Source organism: Arvicanthis niloticus, chromosome 22, assembly GCF_011762505.2.
Source record: "Arvicanthis niloticus isolate mArvNil1 chromosome 22, mArvNil1.pat.X, whole genome shotgun sequence".
NCBI lineage: Eukaryota > Metazoa > Chordata > Mammalia > Rodentia > Muridae > Arvicanthis > Arvicanthis niloticus.
The window spans coordinates 50,733,731-50,756,472 of record NC_133429.1 but is presented as its reverse complement, the minus strand read 5'-3'; the positions used below and the strand labels follow the sequence as shown (position 1 = coordinate 50,756,472).

The 22,742-nt window shown below is 40.5% G+C and overlaps 1 protein-coding gene and 1 pseudogene across 2 annotated transcripts; both read left to right on the top strand.

The window, feature by feature from the left end:
* The first annotated feature begins 6,454 nt into the window (after positions 1-6,454).
* Positions 6,455-7,384, top strand: LOC143435739 (olfactory receptor 2AP1-like; annotated as a pseudogene).
* Positions 7,385-15,037: 7,653 nt separating this feature from the next.
* LOC143436400 (olfactory receptor 6C4-like) lies at positions 15,038-21,695 on the top strand. 2 transcript variants are annotated; one of them, XM_076920728.1, is made up of 4 exons: positions 15,038-15,589; positions 17,697-17,834; positions 19,253-19,350; positions 19,989-21,695. In XM_076920728.1, exons 3-4 carry the CDS (start codon positions 19,316-19,318, stop codon positions 20,932-20,934), a joined length of 981 nt encoding a protein of 326 aa, XP_076776843.1. In that variant the 5' UTR covers positions 15,038-15,589; positions 17,697-17,834; positions 19,253-19,315; the 3' UTR covers positions 20,935-21,695. The 2 variants fall into 2 exon arrangements, with proteins under 2 accessions (XP_076776843.1, XP_076776844.1); XM_076920729.1 differs by having other exon boundaries at positions 19,147-19,350.
* The last annotated feature ends 1,047 nt before the right edge of the window (positions 21,696-22,742 follow it).

Below are 22,742 nucleotides of genomic sequence, written 5' to 3'. Positions count from 1 at the left end.
CTGTGGAAGTCAGATTACCAGAGGATGACCATCAGGAGGGAACAGAGCATTTAAGGGGTGGGAGGTAGAACACAAGAGATATACAGGGAGAAGGAAGACTAATGGGTGAACACCAAGTGAGGCAGAGAATGTTGAAGCAAGGCAGAGGAGGGGTGGAGGCAAGGATAAGTAACACTGAGGATATCTGGGAAAGCTACATGAATGTCTACTATTTTATAACCTTCTTTTAGAAAGAACGATAAATATTATATATGTGGCAGTTGTTAAATGCTGGAGAAGGAGAATCAGAATTATAGCCCCTAATAGGGTGACTCTGAACTATTGGATGGTCCCCAGACTCATGTGCATACATCCAGCATGGACAGAACTGAGTGCATTATAAAAATAAAACTTAGGATATGTAGTTGGAAGGGTAATGTGGAAGGATGGAGTCCAGGAGGGGTGGAGAGTAAAGTGGTGAGTGAATATGATCAGAGCTATTAGGTTCAAAATAACCCTCCAAAATGGCCATGCTAGTGACAATGTTATAAACAGAAAGACCTGAGCCAGGTAAACAGAAGGATTGCTATTAGGTAAGCAGAAGGATTATTATTGGGTAAACAGGTCCTTTAAACTACCAGTAACCTCCCTTAATCTTACCCTGAAGGCCAACTACCTTAGGCAATGGCATCTAGCTCCTAGTCAATCTGAACATCACATATCAAAGTCAAAGATCCCCATCCTACTGACTGTCATACAAAATCTGCTTGCTTTTCCACCGTTTTACTCTTCTTTCTGCCCCTCTATCCCTGTCCCCACCCTGAGAAACAGACTTGGCTGTTTGATCCCCTGCAGACAGAACCTCTTCCTCAGATAAGCACTGGATCTGGCCCATTCCAGGTTCCAGTTAATGGGTCTTTCCAGAGGACTTTTGCAAAATTCTTTTTGGTATCAGGATGCCAGAATCTATCTGTAGCAGATTTTTCCTTCAGAATCCAAAGTTAAAAAATTTAAAATAAAAAGTGTGTGATGAAGGATATTTCTGGGGGATCCCTTGGTAGGGTACCATTCACCCTTTTTAATTTTTTCAAATTGACATTTAATGGTTCGATGTGCCCTTTCTACCATACCTTGGCCCTGTGGATTATATGGAATACCCGTTTTATGTAGTATTCCCGATTTTTCACAGAATTGGGAGAAACTGGAGCTTGTATAACCTGGGCCATTGTCAGTCTTTATCTGTTTAGGCACACCCAATACAGCAATTGTAGAAAGCATGTGAGTGATCACATGCTTGCTTGTTTCTCCAGATTGTAATGTTGCATAAATGAAACCATTGTATGTATCTACACATACATGTATATATTTTTGATTTCCAAATTTATTATAATGAGTAACATCCATTTGCCAGATACTGTTTGGTATCAGTCCCTTTGGATTTATGCCCAAATGAGGAACTGGTAAACGTGTAACACATGATTGACATTGTTTAACAATTTGTCTAGCTTGTTCTCTGGTAATTTTAAACATAATTTTTAAAGTTTAGCATTAAGGTGATGTAACTCATGAGCCTTTATGGCCTGATCTAAGTTAGATTGTGAATCTGATAAAGTCACTGCAGCTACACGAGTAGCTAGATCTGCCTTGGAATGCCTTTTCATCCAGCCATAGTGTCATCATAGGTCTTTGTTTAACTATAGGCTGTACCCAATATGCATCAGAGGAACCAAAGCCTTGATCCCCTCTTTTAGGATTATTTATGTGATTAGTAGGGTACAATGGAAGTAACAATAGTTGAGCTATCCTCCTTCCTGTAGGAATGGTGACTATATTCTGAATTGCCTGTGCCATTACCTTAATCTCACCTTTATAATCATTGTCTATAACTCCAGGAAAAATTTGTAGTCCCTGCATAGTAGCACTGCTTCTTCCCACTATCAGACCAAACATATTTGGATAGAGTGGTCCAAACACTCCAGTGGGTAAGGCCTGAGGTCCCATTTATGGGGTTAATACTATGTGGGTGGCAGAACTGAGGTCTAGTCCTGGGCTTCCTTGTGTTGCTCGACTAAGTTCAGACAGGGATTGTTGTTTGTTGGTATGACACTGACTGCTCCATAAGCCTGTTTTGGCTTGTGTCAGTTCAGGGCCTGGAGCTGGCCCCTGTTCTTGTTTCCCTGATTATGGGAAAGGGTATTACTTGTGCATCTCTTTTGGACCTACATTCACTAGCCCAATGCCTTCCACATTTGCAAAGTGGGCAGAGCCCAGGCTGTTTTCTGGGCTGTCTCTGGCTTAACTCATTTTCTGCCTTGCAATCTCTTGCAAAGTGTCTAGGCTTGCCACATTTAAAACAGGCCTTTGTGTTTCTACTAGCCAAAAAATCTCTTACTGATTGTCCTTGCATGGCAGCAGCCATAGCTAAGGGCTATGATATAGGAGGGACCTATATCAGAACAGAGTCTGATATACCCTGTAAGGTCCGTCTTTTTCCTGTAGGGTCTAATGGCCGCTTGGCAGGCAGGATTGGCATTTTCATATGCAAGTTGTTTTACAAAATCTACTCCTGCCTCTGCATTACCAAAAATTCTCCCTGCTGTTGTCATTAATCAATGAACAAAATCAGAAAATCATTCATCAGGTCCTTGTCTAACTGCTGTTAAGGACGCACTAGGGTCTCCCTTTGCCGGGAGTTTACGCCAAGCCTTCATGGCTGCATTTTGAATTTGAGCATATAAACCTGGGTCATATTGCATCTGTTTATCACTAGAAACAAATTGCCCTTCTCCTACTAAGGCATCAAAGGACCAACCATTGCCTGCCTGAATGTTTCTCCTAGCTATTTCTTTACAATTCTCATGATACTCTGATTTCCAAATAAGATAGTCACCACCGCTAAGAACTGCTCTCACTAAAGTATTTCAATCACTAGGAGTCAGCTATTTCTCTGTGGCAGATTCTAAAATTGCAAGAGTAAAGGGAGCAATGGCACCATATTGTGATACTGCATTTTTAAATTCCTTAATAATTTGAAAATTAAACCCTGTGTGATGTCTCCGAGCAACCCCTTGATCATTTCTGGTCTCTGATACAGGGAAAGCCTCAGCGTCTCCCTTCTCTGGATGATCTGTGGCTAATCTTAAGCTAGGGGACTGCCTTTGGACTCCTGGTTGAGGAATACAAGGAGCCGGGGGAGTTTTGCAGTTTACCTCTCGAGACATCTTCCCTGTCTTTAATTTTTGTAGCTGATTAATTAACTTCTGATACTCTTTTTCTAACTCTATTTGTTGTTTAAGAACAGATATTTTTCCTGTAACTCCCATCTGGGATATATAACCACCATCTCCATTTCAGGAGCATTTAGAGGATGGGGCGCATAGGGAAAAGGTCTTTGGGAAGAGGGCCATTCAGGGTCATAATGTTCAGCTGCCTCTTCCTCTAGGTTAGCACAATTTGGCTCTGACAAATTATCATCAACCTTTGGTTGTATTTTAGATCCTAATTTCGGATAAATACATTTCTTTTTACTTTGAACATGAAAGATAGCATTCAAACAATGAAACAAAAGCAGACAATTAACACATGTGAGCAGCAAACAGCAAAATAAAAACAGAGAGTTGAGTTCAGGCTGACTTATTTCTTGTCCTATTTTCATTAACATGACTTACCTTTCTCAACGCAGCAGATTCCCGCAGTGATCACCTTCTTTCACTTCTGAATTTTTGACAGATCCTTCTTCCAGTAATGTCCCTCACTGGGTCTCTTGTTCTTGCTGTCCCACGTTGGGTGCCAAAAATTTTGCGGCCTGAGCTGCCCCACGTTTGGGGGCCCAAGTGTCGTGGACCGCTCTGTCAGTGTCAGAATCCACATTGCCAAAAGCCTAGGGGACTAACTTGTTAGCCTGCACTGCCCCAAGCAGCTCCAATCTGCAGGTCAGGGTTCAGCAAGAGAGAGAGTAAGGACGAACGTGAGGAATGGAGAGCAGACAGAGTGTGACTCAATCCTGTTTATTCTTCAGTCTCTCATCTTCTCTCCAAGTCCCAAGTCTTGAGTTCCTAGTCCCTACTTCCTAGTCCCTAGTGCCTCCAATTTCCAAGTTCTTTCTTCCAAGTCCTCAATACTTAATAATCACTAACTTCAAGTTGTACTCCAAGTTGTACTGTCCTAATGCCTAATTCCTACTCTAAGTTGTACTCTCTGAAGTGTCTGGTTCTCTGTTCCTCTCTTCTGTCTGCCTCTCGCCTTTTATATGTCTCACTTCTAAGCCACGCCTCTAAGTCAGGCCTTTAATTATGCCCTTAGGTCTTGTCTCTAAATCTGATCTCTAAGTCATGCCCTTAAGTCACACACCTTTAAGTCTCACACACCCAAGGGAAAATCCTGGGTGTCTAAAGCAAGATGTTATTAGAGTGTGCTCAGCTGTTCCAGGCTAATGTAATCAAGTCTCTGGTCAGGGTATATGGCTCAAGATGGCTGCAAGGATGATAGCCTTCTTCTTTCGGCTCCCCACAATCCCCAATAAACATTTCTACACACAGGATGGTCCAGTTGGATGGGCTCACTGTGTTCTCCCTTATAAGAATATAGTGAATACATGTATAAAATTCTCAAATAATATGTAAAATGTATATTGTATTTTATGTTGTTTTTTCTCATATTCTCAACTTTAGCTTCCTCTTTCTCACCTCCCCCCAGTATCTCCCTGCCCTCTTGCCATCTTCCCTTTCCCCCAGATGGACCCCCACTTCACATCACCTCAGAGAAGACCAGGCCTTCTAGGGATATCAACCAAATACATCAATAGTAACCTGTTCTTTTCTAATGAGCAACAGAAAGGGAGTAGATCCAGACGGGAGAGGAAGTAGGAAGAATTGGAAGTAGGGGAGGAGGATGAGGGGAAGAAGGAGGAGGAGGAGGAGGAGGAGGAGGAGGAGCAGGAGCAGGAGCAGGAGCAGGAGCAGGAGCAGGAGCAGGAGCAGGAGCAGGAGCAGGAGCAGGAGCAGGAGCAGGAGCAGGAGCAGAAGCAGAAGCAGAAGCAGAAGCAGAAGCAGAAGCAGAAGAAGAAAAGAAGAAGAAGAAGAAGAAGAAGAAGAAGAAGAAGAAGAAGAAGAAGAAGAAGAAGAAGAAGAAGAAGAAGAAGAAGAAGAAAAAGCTATTTCATCAAGGTTCCAAAGTAGACTAAATATTAGCTAAGACACATGAAACCTCATAGACTAAACCACTACTGGATTCTTGGCCTATCTGTTGGGTGACAGAGATTGTTGGACTAGTCCAAACACAGTCTGGAGGCCACTCTAATAAATCCACTATATGTGTATGTGTATGTATATGTGAGTATGTATGTGTATGTTTATGAGTGTAGGTGTCTGTATTTATGTGTGTCTGTGTGTATGACAGTGTGTAAGTGTGTGGAATGTATCTCTGTGTGTCTGAGTGTATACGTGTGTATGTGTGTGTCTATTTGTATGAGTGTATGTGTCTGTGTGTGTGTGTGTGTGTGTGTGTGTGTGTCACAGTGTGTGTAAGTTTGGGGAATATATCTGTGTGTCTGTGCCCATGAGTATGTGTGTGTGTACATGTGTGCATTTGTTTTAGTTTTGTTTGGGGTTCAGTTGAAGAGAGAGGAAAAACATGAAGTTGGGTGGGTAGGGAGATAGGAAAAGATCTAGGAAGGGTTCGGGTAGGACAAAGACTATGATCAAAATATAGCATATGAAATTCTCAAAAAATAAATAGAAAACTTTTTTTAAAAAGCAAAGCTAGGGACAATAAATTGGAGGTCATTCTGAAACAATGCAGCAGCCCCGGGCATCTAATAATCATCTAATGTTGTACAGCCATTCCCTTCTAGAAGGAAGGGGGCTTATAAGGGTCTGGAGGCTCAGACAGGTATAAGACTCACAAGACCCCACTCTGGGCTTGCTAAGCAGTAAACAACTGCTGGAGGAGAGTAGACCCAGAAGAGATGTCTGTAAGCTGATGGGGCATCTCCAGTGGTGAAGCTAACCTCTTCTGTGATGTGACTGCCTTTGTGACACCAATGGTCCCACAAGTAGTGTGTTAGTTCCCCAAGAGAGACTTGAGTGGAGCCATTTCTATTTTCTGTTACCAATATTCTCTCTGGGTTGAATATATGTTTGGTCACATCTCCTCAAGAAAAGACTCCCCCACTGATCACACAGACATTTAGACATTGTTTGTGAGGCAGGTATTTCTTTTATGCTGGCCCAAGAGTAAGCTCCATGTGAGGAAATGCAAGAATTTTTCTTACATAGGATATAAATGGGAATAGAAAAGGCCAAGCAAATGGGCCATTGGTCTGAGAAAGCTCATGGTCCATCTCATTCTGTCTTCTGCAGGTTCCACTGGTGTACATCAGAACACCTCTAACTTTCTCACCCTGATTACTCTTTTTCATCTTGACACTCAAGTTTGTTTGTTTGTTTGTTTGTTTGTCTGTCTGTTTTTTCCAAAAATGAAAAATAAAACTTCATTGACTGAATTCATCCTTCTAGGTCTCACAGATGTCCCTGAACTTCAGGTGCCAGCTTTCACTTTTCTTTTTCTTGCCTACATATTCAGCATAATTGGAAACCTGACCATCCTCATTCTCACCCTGCTGGACCCACATCTTCACACTCCCATGTATTTCTTTCTCTGAAACTTCTCCTTCCTAGAAATTTCTTTTACAAACATCTTCATTCCCAGGGTCCTGGTCAGCATTATGACAGGAAACAAGAGTATTAGCTTTGCTGGCTGCTTTGCTCAGTATTTCTTTGCTATCTTTCTTGGAGCAACAGAGTTTTATCTTCTGGCTGCTATGTCCTATGATCGCTATGTGGCCATATGCAAACCCCTGCACTACATGGCAATTATGAGCAACAGAGTCTGCATCCAGCTTGTGCTCTGCTCTTGGCTGGCTGGTTTAATGGTCATTATACCTCCCATCACTTTGATGAGTCAGCAAGACTTTTGTGCCTCCAACAGGTTAAATCATTATTTCTGTGACTTTGAGCCTCTTCGAGAACTCTCCTGTTCTGACACAAGCCTCATAGAAAAGGTTGTCTTTCTCGTGGCATCTGTGACCCTGGTGGTGACTCTAATGCTGGTAACTCTTTCCTATACATTCATCATCAGGACGATTCTCAAGCTCCCTTCAGCCCAGCAAAGGACAAAGGCCTTTTCCACGTGTTCCTCCCATATGATTGTCATCTCCCTCTCCTATGGGAGCTGCTTCTTCATTTATTTTAAGCCTTCAGCAAAAGAAGGAGGTACATTCAATAAAGGAGTAGCCATACTCATTACTTCAGTTGCTCCTTTATTGAACCCCTTCATTTATACCCTAAGGAACCAACAGGTGAAGCAAGCATTCTAAAAGCTTGTCAAAAAGCTTGTGAATCTTTAAAGAATTGAAGAATTGAGTTCCTACCTTTTTTAATCTCAGCACTCAGGAGGCAGAGGCAGTCAGATCTCTAAATTTGAGGTCAGCCTGGTCTACAGAGTGAGTTCCAAAACATCCAAGGCTACAGAGAGTGAATACCATATGAAAGTATGGGGAAAAGTGGTGACAATTTATTTGATCTTAGCCATCTTCAAATGTGGACATTGGAAGTAGAGTAAAAAGTCAGACCAGCAGGTAACTGGTGACTGGGAGCCAAAACATAAGAGAGTGATTAAACTGAGATTCAAAATAGATGGATAAAACAAACAGCAACCCCAGTTTATTCCTCCCCATGGTCCCTTTGCTCTCTCATTCACAGTACACCATAACTATGGTGATACATTTAAGGTATGTATTTACCTCTGATCTATAAGGCTCAGGAGTGCAGGGATAATCTGTTTTTATCACAATTCCAATCCCCCAAGACAGACCTACTAAAAAGCTATTGAGGTCATGGTTGAACAAATGAACTCTAGAAACCAAATAGAATTTAAGTAAAGAGCTTCACCATTTAAGAATTTATATTCTGGCAATAATGAACCAGCAAGGAGTGCTTTATACGGACTTCTTACATTTGTCTGAAAATTCCACCTGGTTCTATAAATGAAGAAAGGGAAGCTGACACAGTGAAACAGCTTATGCATGACACAGAGTCCAGAGCCAAATCCCTCTGGTGCCAAAGCTCACCTGGTAAGTACTACACCATCCTGCCACCTTAACTGGCTTAATAGTCATTACTCTCAAGGTTGTTAAGTGTTGTATTGCTGGCTTTTGGTCTATCTATCTCCCTCTTCTCTATGAGCTCAGTGTAAAACTCTTTAGAAAATTTGAAACACACTAAAGTCCATATTACTTCACCCTTTAGTTCTTGACTTCTCTCAAGATATTTCCTTCATGGTGGCCCATGCCTGAAATTCTAGAACTCAGAAAGTAGTTGCACAAAGATTTCAAGTACCAGACCAGCCTGACATACACAGTGGGTAATGGTGGTTCCCTATTTTATCTTCTTAGCTAAGATTTTCAAAAACTAATAGGTATATGTATTAAATATTCAGTGGGAAGAGTTGCTGTCAACTGTGACTGAATTAGCAAGAATTGAAATATTTATTGAACTCAACTATTAGTGAACAATTCTATGCAAAATAAAGATGCAGACAAATTTCAGAGATTTTTATGTTTACAAAGATTCCAAGTACCAGACCAGCCTGACATACACAGTGGGTAATGGTGGTTCCCTATTTTATCTTCTTAGCTAAAATTTTCAAGAAATAATAGGTGTATGTATTAAATATTCAGTGGGAAGAGTTGCTGTCAACTGTGACTGAATTAGCAAGAACTGAAATATTTATTGAACTCAACTATTAGTGAACAATTCTATGCAAAATAAAGATGCAGACAAATTTCAGAGATTTTTATGTTTACATAACAGTATTCTTTCTACACAGACATCTGTTGCAACTTTTCTGACCTCCCATCTGTGGACTTCCTGGTGTCATGGACATAATTCCTTGCTAAATACATATATATTCACTATGTAGCACCATTAGAAACCTAGTGGACCAAAACTGTGCCCCTCTGGATCAACCCTCTTTAGTGCCTGGCATCTAGTAAATAGTCTGAACACTTAATACAATAATGTCTCTTGTTTACATTCATCCATACCCGAAAACTGTCTCATCATTTTAGTACCGAGCCTTGTTATAGAACCCATACCCTCAGGTGTGTCTCCTTTCTTCCTGATCGTCTCTATTATTGTTAACCCTTGTATTTAAAATGTATATTTAAATATATTTTAATAAATACCAACTCTGCTTCATACTGGCTAGTCCTGAAATTCTTCTTGTGTCAAAGACAAGGATCCGGTTATATCTGAACCAAGGTCCCTAAACTGAACATAGGGTCAGGAAATGTCACTACTAAAATTGACTTATTCTGAATATGACTTTCATTTCTCAGACCAGTACTGTCATCCAACTGAAAAACTTGATGCCATTTTTACCATTGTGTTACCTCATGATGCTTTTAGGATTTAGTTGTTTGATTTTATGTCGATGTTACTCCTTTCTGACCAGCAGAAAGTAAACGCAACTCCAAGTTTCTTCCTCAAGCAGTTTATTCAAGCTTATGATACAAAAATAGCACACGTTCCCCTTCCACGTCCGGCTTATATCCCCTTAAGGCCAGCCAACAATTCTCTACCATGTGGCATAATACTATGGGTACTCTACTAGAGAAAGCTGCAAATTGTTTATATATTCCTAATAAGGCTTGTGTTTACATGTACAAGCTTTTGCCTGGCTGCCTGCCAAGCGCCATCTTTCTGGGAGCTGCTCTCCACAGTTCCCCCTTTTGTTTTAACAGTTTTGCAGGGAAAGGTAGAGGTCTGATCTCTGCTAAGCAAAAGGGAAGATTGTACTGCTTCATCTGCCTGGCTCATCACCAGGGGATCAGCAGACCCATCCCGCGTTCTTTTCACAGAGGTAGGATTTTAGAACGCAACCTACATGCAATCAAACATGCCTTTCTCGGTCTCCTAGTTGGTGGGAGACTCTGAGTGCAGTGCTTCGCCTCGCACCCTGCTACTGTTTAATAATTCCAAGCCAAGCTTGGGGGAGCTGCCTTCTTCAACATCTGCAAAAGCTTGAATAATCATAGCTAGCTCTCTTTTTCAAGCAACCCGCATTTTACAAATACACCACAGGCAAAAAACGCTGGTGGCCACAAATATTAAAGCAAGGACCCCAATTCCCGCCCACTCTTTAAGATGAAATACAGCTCCGGCAATCCATGTAGCAAGTCCACTGGTGAGACTAGAGTCTAAGCGAGTGGAGTTCACTGTCACAACGGCTATCTGCAACCGCCTCATCAAACTTTCAAAGTCTGCCGACCAATTACCTGTCAAAAACTAGAGAGCTGATGAGACAGATTAGCAGCTTGAGTATCATTTTGATATTGAACAGCAGTAACACACAGTCCAGCATATTTCCATTCACATCCAATTTGGCCCAATTGCCACAGTGCATCCACCTGCTCTTGGACGAGGTCAATTCTTTGATTGACCAGCATGATTCCTCCTTTTAGTTGGGCATTTAAGGATGCTTGTGACTCAAGGGCAGCAGCTGTATTGGTGGATAAGTCATTAAGGACTGCGGCGGTTTGTACTGTGCGACTCATTGCCACAACAGCAGTGGCCGCTCCAGCCCCTGCAACAGAAATAGCAGTAACAATGGCAGCTGTTATACCAAAATCTCTCTTGGCTCGAAACTGTGCCAAAGTATTAGGGGCATCCACCGGGATAGGGACCCATCTAGGATCATGTTGGTCCTGGGGAAACTTATTACTCTCCCAACACATGCTATAAAAGCAATCAAGATTACTACAAACTAGTTGGCTCCTATAAGGCTGAGTAGTATTACTAACAATAAACACAAAAGGTGCCCAAACACAAACAGGAGTAGGACTAAAGGTAATATTTCTTCCAAACCCCTTTTCTTCAACAGCCTCATAAAAAGATAGTCTATAATCAATGTCTTCATTGGTCACCTGCACACCCAGAGAGGTGGAATAAGAAAAATTTTGTACTCCATGAGCTCTGCCCCCAATCATAACAAAGCGTGACAGATCTGTGCAGCTACCATTCACTCCACAAAGCAGCCACACATCAAAAGGATTAGCAGACATAGTTATAGAAGGATCCTGCCAAGTAAAATTAAGGCTAGCATAGTTGGCATTAAAACTGGTACCAATATCTGGTGAAAAGGTAAAAAAAAAAATCCTTTTTTGTTTTATGTCAATAAGTATGACTCTCCACAGCAGAGCAACCAGCTACATCAAGTTGTAAAAAATTTAAAGTAAAAAGAGCAAGAGAAATACATTCTCTGGGGTGCAGCCATGGCCAATTCCCCCTTTTGTTTTAATAAGCATTCTTTAAGAGTACGATGGGCTCTTTCCACCATACCCTGACCTTGTGGATTATATGATAATCCATGTTTTATAGACACTTGCATTTGTTGACAAAAGGCTTTAAAGGAGGCAGCTGTATAGCCAGGGCCATTATCAGTTTTTATTGCTTGGGGTTTTCCCCACGCTGCCCATGCTTCTAAGCAATGAAGAATGACATTCTTTGCTTTTTCCCCTGACAAGGGGAAAGCAAAAATAAGGCCTGAACAAGTATCCACAGATACATGAACATATTTTAATTTTCCAAATTCTGAAAAATGTGTTACTTCCATTTGCCATAACCGTAAAGGCAGCAATCCCTTTGGATTCACTCCCACCCCAGGGGGTTGAGTGTAAATGTTACAATCTGGGCAATGGACCACTATTTGTCTAGCTGTTTCTCTGGAAATTTTATACTTCATTTGCAATGTTTTAGCATTAACATGAAAAGTCTTATGAAATTGGGTGGCCAGCGCTACTGGGGAATCAAGAATACTAGTAAAAATAAACTCTCTGCGCATAGCCATATCAACTTCATTATTAGCAGCACTAACAGGTCCAGGCAAACCTGTATGGGCTCTCACATGCTGCACAAAGAAAGGAAATTTACATTCCCATATCAATTTTTGCAATATTGTTAACAAATTATAAATAGGACTGGTCAATTTTGTCTTACCAGTAGCTTCTAACATCTTTAAAACATTTACCACATACAAAGAATCTGATACTAAATTAAAAGGTTCTTTAAATTTATCAAAAACTTCTATTCCAATTTTTAACTCTATAATTTGAGGAGAGGCAGGAGCAAATTGAATCACCACAGGATCATCAGTATTAAATTTATATGATCCACATCCAGTTTTAGAACCATCAGTATATATAACAGCAGCACCAATTAAAGGGCTACTTTTAGACATTTTTGGAAAAACAATAGGATGGGATTCAAAAAAAAAGTATCAATGGATGCTGAGGATAATGATCATCAAATTCTCCAGCATAACCACATTTTAATATTGCCCAATCATCTATGGTAGCACACAGAACCTGAAATTGATTACTATTAAAAGGTGATATAATTTTAGATGGCTCCATACCAAAATGTTGCAAACACTGTTGCACACCTTCCAAAGCTAATATTGCAACAGCGGTAGGATAATATTCAATAGTTCTGGTTATTGATATTTTAGGATGAGTCCATTTTAATGGCCCATGCCACAATGGAAGCAAGCCCCAGGGGTGCTTCCTTTTCCCCTAGTCAATTGCATTACTGCAGCAGCAAAGTCATACATGACCTGAGCCTTGGTGGCCATGGCGGGCGGTTCCCCGGCCCTGGCGGGCGGGTCGGCTGGTCTCCTGCGCTGCGGAGCTTTGGCGGGCGGAATGGACGGCTCCAGCAGCGGTTCGGTGGCTGTGGCTCGGCTCGGCGGCTCCGCCTCAGCCCTGCTCTCAGCGCTTGCTCAGGCCCCCTTGGCTAGGTGACTTCCCCTGCTGCCTGCACCTGCAGTTCCTGAAAGTCCCCAGCTGCGAGGCCCCTGCCCCCGCTGGCCAAGCCTCCCATGGACCGCCTCTTACTTCTTCTTTATCTTTTGAACTGTTAATGACGCCATTTTAGCTAACAAAACTTCCAAAATTTCCTCTATTTTTTCTATCTCCTCTTCTGACCCAGAGCTACCCTGATCCCAAGCAAAATCTAGATCTTTTCCCAATTTGTCCCAGCTCGCCAATGTTAAATGGCCTGTTACATATAATAGGTTGGCCAAAGACAAGCACCAACCTTTCCAAGACCTTGTGCCTCTGCATCAGCAGATCTTAAAACCCTCTTGTCAAGGGTGACCCGACCTGCGGGCCCTAGGTTATTCGTGAGGGATGAGGAGGATTGCAACCTGGAAGAACAGGCGAAAGAGAGAATGGACTCAAGGAAGCAAATGCTTGTCAAGAGTCATGTATTTGGGCACCAAGTGCTTATTTATAATACATTTTTCAAAGGGAGGGGTAAGAGGGATCCAGGTGATGGGAAAGTACAGAATCTTCTTGGCCTGTGCCCTGAAACAATGGCGGTCTAACTGCTTACTTCAAAAGATACGGTACACTGCTTTACATCTAAAAATCTATTTGTAACTATCAAGCAGAACCTTGTGGTTGCTAGGGAGATGAAGCTGCGGAGACATTGTGCAGGTGGGGAGAAGTAGGGGGTGAGGGTAAGAGGCAAGGGTCCTGGATTCTGACACAAGGGGACTTTTAAATGCTGTTGGGAGAGTCACATGGCAATTATCTATCCCGAGGTAGAAATCTAGAGACTGAGGTTGTACGGATTTTTTTTAATGTTAAAAATGATTAAGCAAGAATGCCCGTGACTATTTTGAAGAACAGTCTTATGGAGGAGATAAAGGAAAGACACAGCATCTCTAATCTTCCATCACACAACTATTATCAGGGCACCAATGCTATTAGGAAAGAAGAGGAACTGCAGGACATGGTGCTACAACCTGCCCATCACCCATGCTCCTTGACCAGTGTGTGAGTTCACCACAGCAACACAAAGCAAAAACATTATGCCCAACACACAATCAGCTGCACAGAAAACATCTCATTTCCTATTTCCTAATATTATATTTAATCATTATTGTTACTGTCATTTCTTTACAGCTTTTGTATTTTGCTAATTTTTATCTTTTATCATTTCATACATGTATATAATAAATTTGGTCATTCTCACCTCCTACTGGCCTATCTCAGCACCTTCTATCACCCACAAAAACACTTTTTCTTCCCAATAAACCCCTCCACATTCTTGTGTGTTGTTGTTGCTGCTGCTGCTGTTATTGTTGTTGATGTTGTTGTTGTTTAGTTTGGTTGATTGGTTTGGGTTTGTTTGTTTTCTTCTTTTGTGTTTCCCATTGAATTTAAGTAGGCTTTTTTTTTTTCACTTTTCAAGCAAATCTTGATTATTCCAATGAGTATGGATGAGCCTGCCACTGTCTCAACCCTTACCATAGTCAAGAAGCCCTTTGTCTTCCTCCACTGAGGTTTGCTCATGCCCCAGGTACAGCCAATGTTGAATTCCATACTGGCATGGAACACTTTGATCTCCTGTGAAGACAAGAAGTCCACAAGGTCATCAAAGTACCAAACCACAACTAAGGTAGCCAATGAGAGATCAGAATGCAAGGAGGGAGATTGGGGTACAAACTCCTTATCATCCAAACATGGTGATATGATGTGTCTTAGCCTATGTCAGGAATGAATACAAGAGCCCAATATTATCAGGCAATTGTCATTCCCTCTGGGAAACTCCATCTTCACACAATCACTACCAGAGTATCAGGGCCCTCATTGTTCCCAGCACCTCACTGGAATAATGAGGGCTTCATGCATGAACATACAGGAGCATTATTTACAGGATCATGAACATCTTGGAAGAGGCTACCCAACTGAAGAAAATGACAACTTTTCCCTCATTTGCTGATGGCTTCTTCTTAGATTCCTCAGAGCCTTTTTAAACTTCTTCACCACTCCCCAATTAAAGCTTCATGATAAAGGTTCTTGGCAAATAGTAGTGTTCATTAGCACACTCTAGGGGTGGGTCTCCTGAGATTTTCACTTCTTTCCTCAACTGACATGGTTGAGGTCTCCTCTGAATTGAGCTGTTTAAATATGCTTTAGAGGTAAGCTCTCATGAAATGCCCTTATGCTCTGAGCTATTCAGAGGGCTGAGACAAAATCATTTGAGCTCAAGCAAGCCAGCAAAATAGCAAGACCCTGCTTCAAACAAACAAGCAAATTAGTAAGACTGCTGCACCAAAGATGCTCAAATCTGCTAATCAGAGAAGAAACACATAACCAGACTTAGACCAATTAGAACAGAGAAAGCGAGGCTTTGAAGACATACACCTTTATGAGGTTTTTATTAACATTTTATTAATTCATAACTTGAATAAGTCACATTTCAGAGATGCTGGATATCCAGGTGTCAGTAAATTCATACATTTATGTGAACATGGAATGAAGTCACAAATGAATGCTAAACTGATCACAGAAAGATGAGTAGGCTTGTCCTATTAAATTTCTTAAATTTGTGAATTGTTGTGAATAATTATTTCATTAAAAAGCAATGATGGACAAGCAGACAAGCTTTACACCATTTTCCATCCATTCCTGGCTCTTAAGTCGTGATGCTTCTCATGGACATTCATGATTAGAATCACACAGAATTTGCTCTACAAGCCAAAGGTATGTATTGTCTCAGCTTATAACTGCATTAACATTACTTTTTGTGATGTTAAATCATAAAGTTGTACCTCTTTTTATTAAAACACATGCTTGTTTTACAACATTGAAACAACAATTACAGCTATAAAACAAAATGGCATCTGATAATGTTTTCTGTTTCCAGATCTTTGACTATGTCCTTAGCAGTGTATCAAATACATCTTTCCAAATGAGTTCAGTTAAGTTTTTCCATTTACTTTTATTGATCTATACTGCATTTTGTAATTCATACATAGTAAAACTGTTATATTAATGGAAATTCACATTGTTTCCAACTTTTAGCCAGGCATGATGGTGCATACTTCTAAGCTCAGTACTTAGATTCTTGAGAGACTGATGCAGATGGAGGGTGATTGTGGCCAGTCTTGGCTTTGCAGCAAGACTCTCACTCAATTTTTTTCAACTTTTATTATTTACAAAGCCAAAACAAATACCTTTTTAAAAATATCAATGCAGAATTATATGAGATGTGCACATAGTGATTCAAATGACAACATGGAACACTTTACAAAAATAATAATAATCATTACCAGAAGATGCCAGAGCCTGGGACTTCAACAGTGGACTATATGTCTTGTTAATAATACATTCTTGGGGACAACAAAAAAGATAGTTTCCTGAAGTTTCAGATATCCTCAGGAATGGGTCATGGGGTTTCCTTATTACAGTGGTCTTAAAAATCAAAACAACATAAGTTACAAAAGATTCTAGATATTCAAGGCTTCTAAGTGGAACACTAACCTTTCTGGAAAAGAGTAATATGACCAGTAACCTGGAGTAACTTTCCTGATTCTATGCTGAAACTATGTCTATAGGAAATGGAAAGAGACAGCACTCATCAAAGAGGCTGGGTGAATATAGAAGGAAGTCCCAGTCACTGACAAGCACCTTCCCTGTCAGTGAGAATGCAAAGCAGTACCTAAAAGTCCCTCATGAAATCATTTGGTCTCTTTCCTTCACTAACAGATCACTTGGTGCCCTGAAAACTAAACACAAGTTATAATTCTGTAACAAACAAGCATTATACACACTCTCTTTCTAGCCAATTTCCAATGTTCTCAGACAGAATTAATGTTTCCCTCTCCCCGCCCAGGTCTCCTCTGTTCATCTGTTCCTCTCACACAATGTGTTCTTTGCTGTGTTCTATACATGAAACTGTCTGCTCCACTGTAACACCCCTTTAGGAAATATCTGCAGTGCTCTCTTGGTTTCTGTGAATTGCTTTACTCTGTGTTTGTCTTGAAATACCTTTATTTACCCATCAATTTTTAGAGAGAGTTTTTTCTGAGTATATAACATTCTGTGTTTTCCAGGTTTAGAATAAGAGATCTGGTGCTACTATGTGGTTTCTGCCTCTGTGTGTGTGTGCATTGGACTTTTGTCCCTTATAGCTTTTGGTAAAGTTTCTTTGCTGTTTTACTCTTAACATCTTCACTATGATATGCTATGGGAAGGTTCTGTTCTGGTCTTCACTATTTAAAGTCCTAAATGCTCTCTGTGTTTATATGTCTATTTTTCCCCTAGGTTTGTAATATTTCTACTATAATTTCATTAAATAAAATATCTATGCCTAATGACTGTATCAGCTCTCTCTTCCCCATCAACGGATCCTTAGCTTTGGGCTCTTGAATGTTCAAGACTTCTTGGAAGTTTGAATCACATTCATTCCGTTTTGCTCCTTATATATGTCTACATACATTATCATCTCAACTTTGTCCTCCATTCTTAAGTTTCATTCTTCTGAATGATCTTTTATTATGTTTTCTGCTATTTTGCTTTTAGATGATTGATTCTTTCATTTCTAAATTTTCTGTTACCTTCTTTCTCAGTTCTGTTTACTTTCTCGAATTACCTGCTCAATTTCTCCTTTGTTTTTGTTGAATTTCTCCCCCAAGTCATTGACCTTGACCTTTTTTTTTTTTTAACTTTGGTAGCTTTCTTGTCTAGGTTTTGAATTGATTTTCTTGCCTTGTTAATGTGTTTATTTGAGTCATCTATACTGTCAGGGATTCTATTAAAAATGGACTCTGGATTTTCTCTCTGACCTTTCATCTATATTCTACTCCAGGTGCTTTTCATTGTACTGAGATTGTGAGAAGCAGCCAGAGTACAGAGATTTGCAAGGGTGAAGAGCCTGCCATTGTCTAGTTATCAAGTATTGCTCTGGAACTTCAGAATTTGGAGGCTCTACAACACTGAAGGACAGGTAGGTGACTCAGATGTTGATTGACCTACTGAGCCCAGACTTGTTGCTGTCAGACTCTAGGTTTAATCTCAGTTAAGGTCTGTTCCCTTCCTCCTGAGGGTGGCATCATTCACTTCACTATCTGAGCCAAGCCTCCTGCAATTTATCAGCACCTGGCTCAGTTTTGAGTAATAGGTTTCCTCTATAAATGCCATCTGTGGTGGTTTAAATATGTTTGGCCCATGGGAAAGTAGCACTATTCAGAGATGTGGCCTTATTGGAGGAAGTGCGTTACTGTATAGATGGAGCTTTGAGGTCTCATATATGTACTCAACTCTGTCCAGTGTGATTCAGAGCCTCCTGGCTGCCTGCAGAAGACAGTCTCCTCCTGGCTGCCTTCAGGTCAAGAGGTGGAACTCTTGGCTCCTCCATCACCAAGTCTGCCTGCATGATGTCATGCTTCCCACCATGATGATGATGGACTGAACCTCTGAAACTATAAACCAGCCCCTAATTAAATGTTTGCCTTTATAAAAGTTGCCTCAGTCACGGTGTCTCTTCACAATACTAAAACCCTAATTAAGATCCCATCTTTCCACTGCCCTCTAAATCATACAAATGGCCAAATGGAATCCCTCCCAATTGATGACCCAAAATGCCAGAGCAATTACCATCTCACCAAAATGGACAACTGCAATCAAAGCTGTTGAGGGCTTTGAGCTAATCCTCAGGTCAGGACTGCCAAACTGTTTTCTTCTGACTTGCCTTTTAGATAAGAATCTGTTCCCCCACCCCTGCCTACTGTCATGGAGCCTCCAGGGTAGATCTTCATTCATCCAGTGGGCTCTTTCCCATGCATTGACAGTCTTTTCCTCTGCACATTTAGGGACCCTATCACTACTGTGCACAATTTCCAAAGCTCTTCTTTTTCTCCTTCAGAAGTTATTGTTTTTCTTATCTGACTCTTCTTCACTGGGTCACACAGAGGCAGCTTCTAGCACATGATCTTATTCAGAAGTCTCTAGCAGAAATAGCTTAAGAAAAATGTTGAATGAGGATGATTGTGTCAAATTATATATTGTGTTATCTACTGCACATAACTTTGATAAGGAACTTAGAACTTCAGAGCTATGGAGAAGACTTTAGGAAAAGTCAAGTAAATGGGGTTCTTATAATAGTTCCATAAATATTCAGAAACATACTGCCCATCTAAATAAAAGCTAATTCCTTGAGTTCTCAAGGTAGAATGTAAACAGCCCCCATCTATCTAAGGTTCTCATCAGAAACTCTTAAATGTGGTTTGGACCATTTGACTTGAAATTTTGTTTTCTAGCGACAATAAAATCACACACTTACCAATAAATATAAGTACAGAAGAAATGCAGGAGCAGTGATCTAACAGGAGATACATCATCTGTTCTTTTGCTGACACCATCTAGGATAGAAAAAATGGGACCTGACAAGAAGATACCCAAATCCAATGAACAGAAAAGATACTGGCAATGATGGACCACAGATTCCAAAACTCAGATGGAAGGTGGGATTTTTTCAGTTACTATAAATTTTAATGAAAGCATTTGCCTACTGAAAGGTTCTTCAATTGTGAGTTAACCTCATTTCTTCTCCCACTGAAGCCAAGTGAGAAATATAGCAAGACACCATTGCAGGGCTAGCCATAATAAAAGATAAAAAGTATAGGAATGCTTCTGTTGTGTACTCGCTGATAACCTTACCAAGCTCCAATGAATATTTCTACTCCAACACCAAACAATTGGCTTTGGTTAAACTAAGTGGATCAGTCAGAGGACAAAACTAAATGTCATGGGAAAGTGACAGATCAAGAGGAGAGTGGGAGAGAGACAATAACCAGAATGCATTATAAACATTAAAAAACTGTCAAAAAATAACTGAATCATATTTTAGTAGAGGTTTGTTCAAACAAAACTTAAAAACAGAAAATAATTTGGGTGTTTGCTTAGAAGAAAAGCATGCAGAAATTTGAAGAAATTTTTTAAAAAGCAAAGCACCATAAAAAAATTTTCAGGCTAGTAAGATGGCTCCTGCAGCCTGAGGGGGAGATGTTTGCTGCAATTCTACAGAAAAAAAAAATTTACCTATCTTAAATATTCTGAACTCCTGCCCTATCACTGACTCAACACCTCTGTGTATTCACAGGCAGCCAGTGTTAGCCATTAAAAATCAGACTGTGACTGAATTCATTCTGCTGGGGCTCACAGATGCCCCAGAGCTTCAAGTCTGCATTTTCCTATTTCTCCTCCTCACATACATACTCAGCGTTCTAGGGAACCTGACCATCATTGTCCTCACACTGCTGGATTCCCACCTCCAGACACCCATGTACTTCTTCCTCAGGAACTTCTCCTTCCTCGAAATCTCATTCACATCCACTTTTACTCCTCGCATGCTCTTCAGCATCTCCACAGGAATTAAGACCATCAGCTTTGCTGGATGCTTCACTCAGTACTTCTTTGCCATCTTCTTAGGAGCCACTGAGTTTTACCTTCTGACTGCCATGTCCTATGACCGCTATGTGGCCATCTGCAAGCCCCTGCACTATACCACCATCATGAGCAACAGGGTCTGCACCCTGCTGGTCCTCTGCTCTTGGGTGAGTGGGTTCCTAATTATCTTATTCCCAATCATCCTGACCAGTCAACTGGATTTCTGTGGGTCCAATGTGCTCAATCATTATTACTGTGACTATGGGCCCCTCATAGAAATTGCTTGTTCAGACACAAGACTGCTGGAACTCTTTGACTTTGCCTTAGCAGTCATGACCTTGATTGTTACCCTGGTGCTGGTGATTCTCTCCTACACAAGCATCATCAGGACCATTCTAAAGATCCCATCTGCACAGCAGAGAAAGAAGGCATTTTCCACATGTTCCTCCCACATGGTTGTCATCTCCCTCTCTTATGGAAGCTGCATCTTCATGTACATAAAGCCTTCAGCCACAGAAGGGGTTTCCTTCAATAAGGGTGTAGCTGTAATCAATAACTCAGTTGCCCCTTTACTGAACCCATTCATTTACACTCTTAGAAATAAGCAGGTGAAACAAAGCTTCAAGGATATCACTAGGAAGATTGTAAGCCTCCCATGAATCAGATGACCTCAGACTAAAGGGGAATTCTGGACAATAGTCATCAAGTCCATCCACACAGAAACTCAAAGCCAGCTTCTCCTCCTAGTTAAAGCATCATCTGAGATGAAATTACCATGAAGACATCTCAACTTTACATTTTAGACTTTCAATGATTTTTGAGCAAGATATTTGTAGTGAGAGTTTTGGCTTTGGTTTGTTTTTTTTTAATCCAGCTATATTATATAAACATGTTTTTGTTTTAATCCCAGGTGTGGGATATGGGGTAGCTTCAGATTGTCCACAACAGCAGGCTATTTGCCTCAGGCTGTGGTCTGGCACAGGCTTGATTCTGCCAGCTGCAAATAGTTTAATTCTGAAGACTCTGGAAACTGCCAGAGCCCAGAGAGAAGGAACACTCTGAATGAAGTGGAGGAGAATAAGAGAGGAGGGAGGCATGGCTGTTCCTCCTACTGGTCTCTGCACCTGCTACTGATCTTGCTAGTGGTCTAGAGAAAAGAGACAAGAAGTCGAAGATAACCTAACTATGAAGATTGGACTTGCCTAAAAGAACTTGATACCCCTATCTGTTCTCTCTTTCCCGTCTAACCTTTCTCTCTTACCTAGTGTTGGAGTATTGGAAGGAATAAAGTTGGAAAGAAGCTAGAGATAAAAGAACCCAAATAAAATAATAATATGCCTACAGATATTTAAAAATATGTGCACAAATGAATAGTGTTGTTCTCATGTCTTATATAATATAGCAATTTAAAAGAGGAATATATTATTTGTTGTTGAATATGCTTGCTACGGGTATTTTAAGCAAGTATAACATAGCGTAATATGTTCTCAGTTTGGGAGCTAGCAAGATGGCTCAGTGACTAAAGCCACTTGCCATCAAGCATGACAACCTGAGTTCCACACCTGGTACTAACATAGTAGAGAGAATTGACTCCAGAAAAGTGTTCCACTTATAAGATGTTACACATGAGCATACAGACACACATGTATACACACGCAAACACATACACACACACACACACACACACACACTTAATCCCCCCACATACAGGCTCACACACACACACATATACACTACACATACACACAAAATAAATAAATGTAAAAAAAGTAATTTCTTAGTTTTTTATATTAGCAACATCATTGTTTATATTCAACTAAAAACAGTATCATAACATGGAAAACAATATGCAATAGCTTTAAATTTTAGTTATTTCCTTATCTTTTTATTTTATTTTTTATTTTTGGATATTTTATTTACATTTCAGATGCCATCCCCTTTCCCAATTTCCCCTCCCTAGAAAACCCCTATCCCATGTCCCCTTTTCCTTTTTGCTTTTATACAATTTTTTAAAATGTTAATCAAAGGCTTTATACGTTTGGTATTGCTCAATCAAAAGTGTAACCCAATACCCAACCTAGATATATGAACTATCTTTGACTGGTGGAGACACGTGAACATCTGCCTCCATGCCCCCTCCTCTTTCTCTCTCTTTCTCTCTCTCATCACCTAGCTTCTCCTCTCCTTCTTCTTCTCCTCGCCTTATTCCTTCTCTATCTTTTGGTACTCCTTCCCCATTAGCTCCTCCTACATATCACCCTTCCTGTTAAAATAAAACTTTTTTCTCTAAATACAATTAGAGCATAATTATGTCTATTTGTATCAGTGAGATATAAGATAGTCCTAATACCCAGTCCATCATTTTGTTGACTAAGCAGAACCTCTGTCATCTCTCATAACTAACACACTTAGTTCTGAACCTGGCTTTTTTCTTGGCTTTAGAATGAATGTCAGCTGAAAACCATCC

What these genes read in the sequence shown, in the direction of transcription:
- LOC143436400 (XM_076920728.1), top strand. Translation starts at nt 19,316, where the DNA reads ATGATGGACCACAGATTCCAAAACTCAGATGGAAG. An exon ending in TTCCAAAACTCAGATGGAAG is followed by an intron (nt 19,351 to 19,988) that starts GTGGGATTTTTT and finishes GTGTATTCACAG; the next exon opens with GCAGCCAGTGTTAGCCATTA.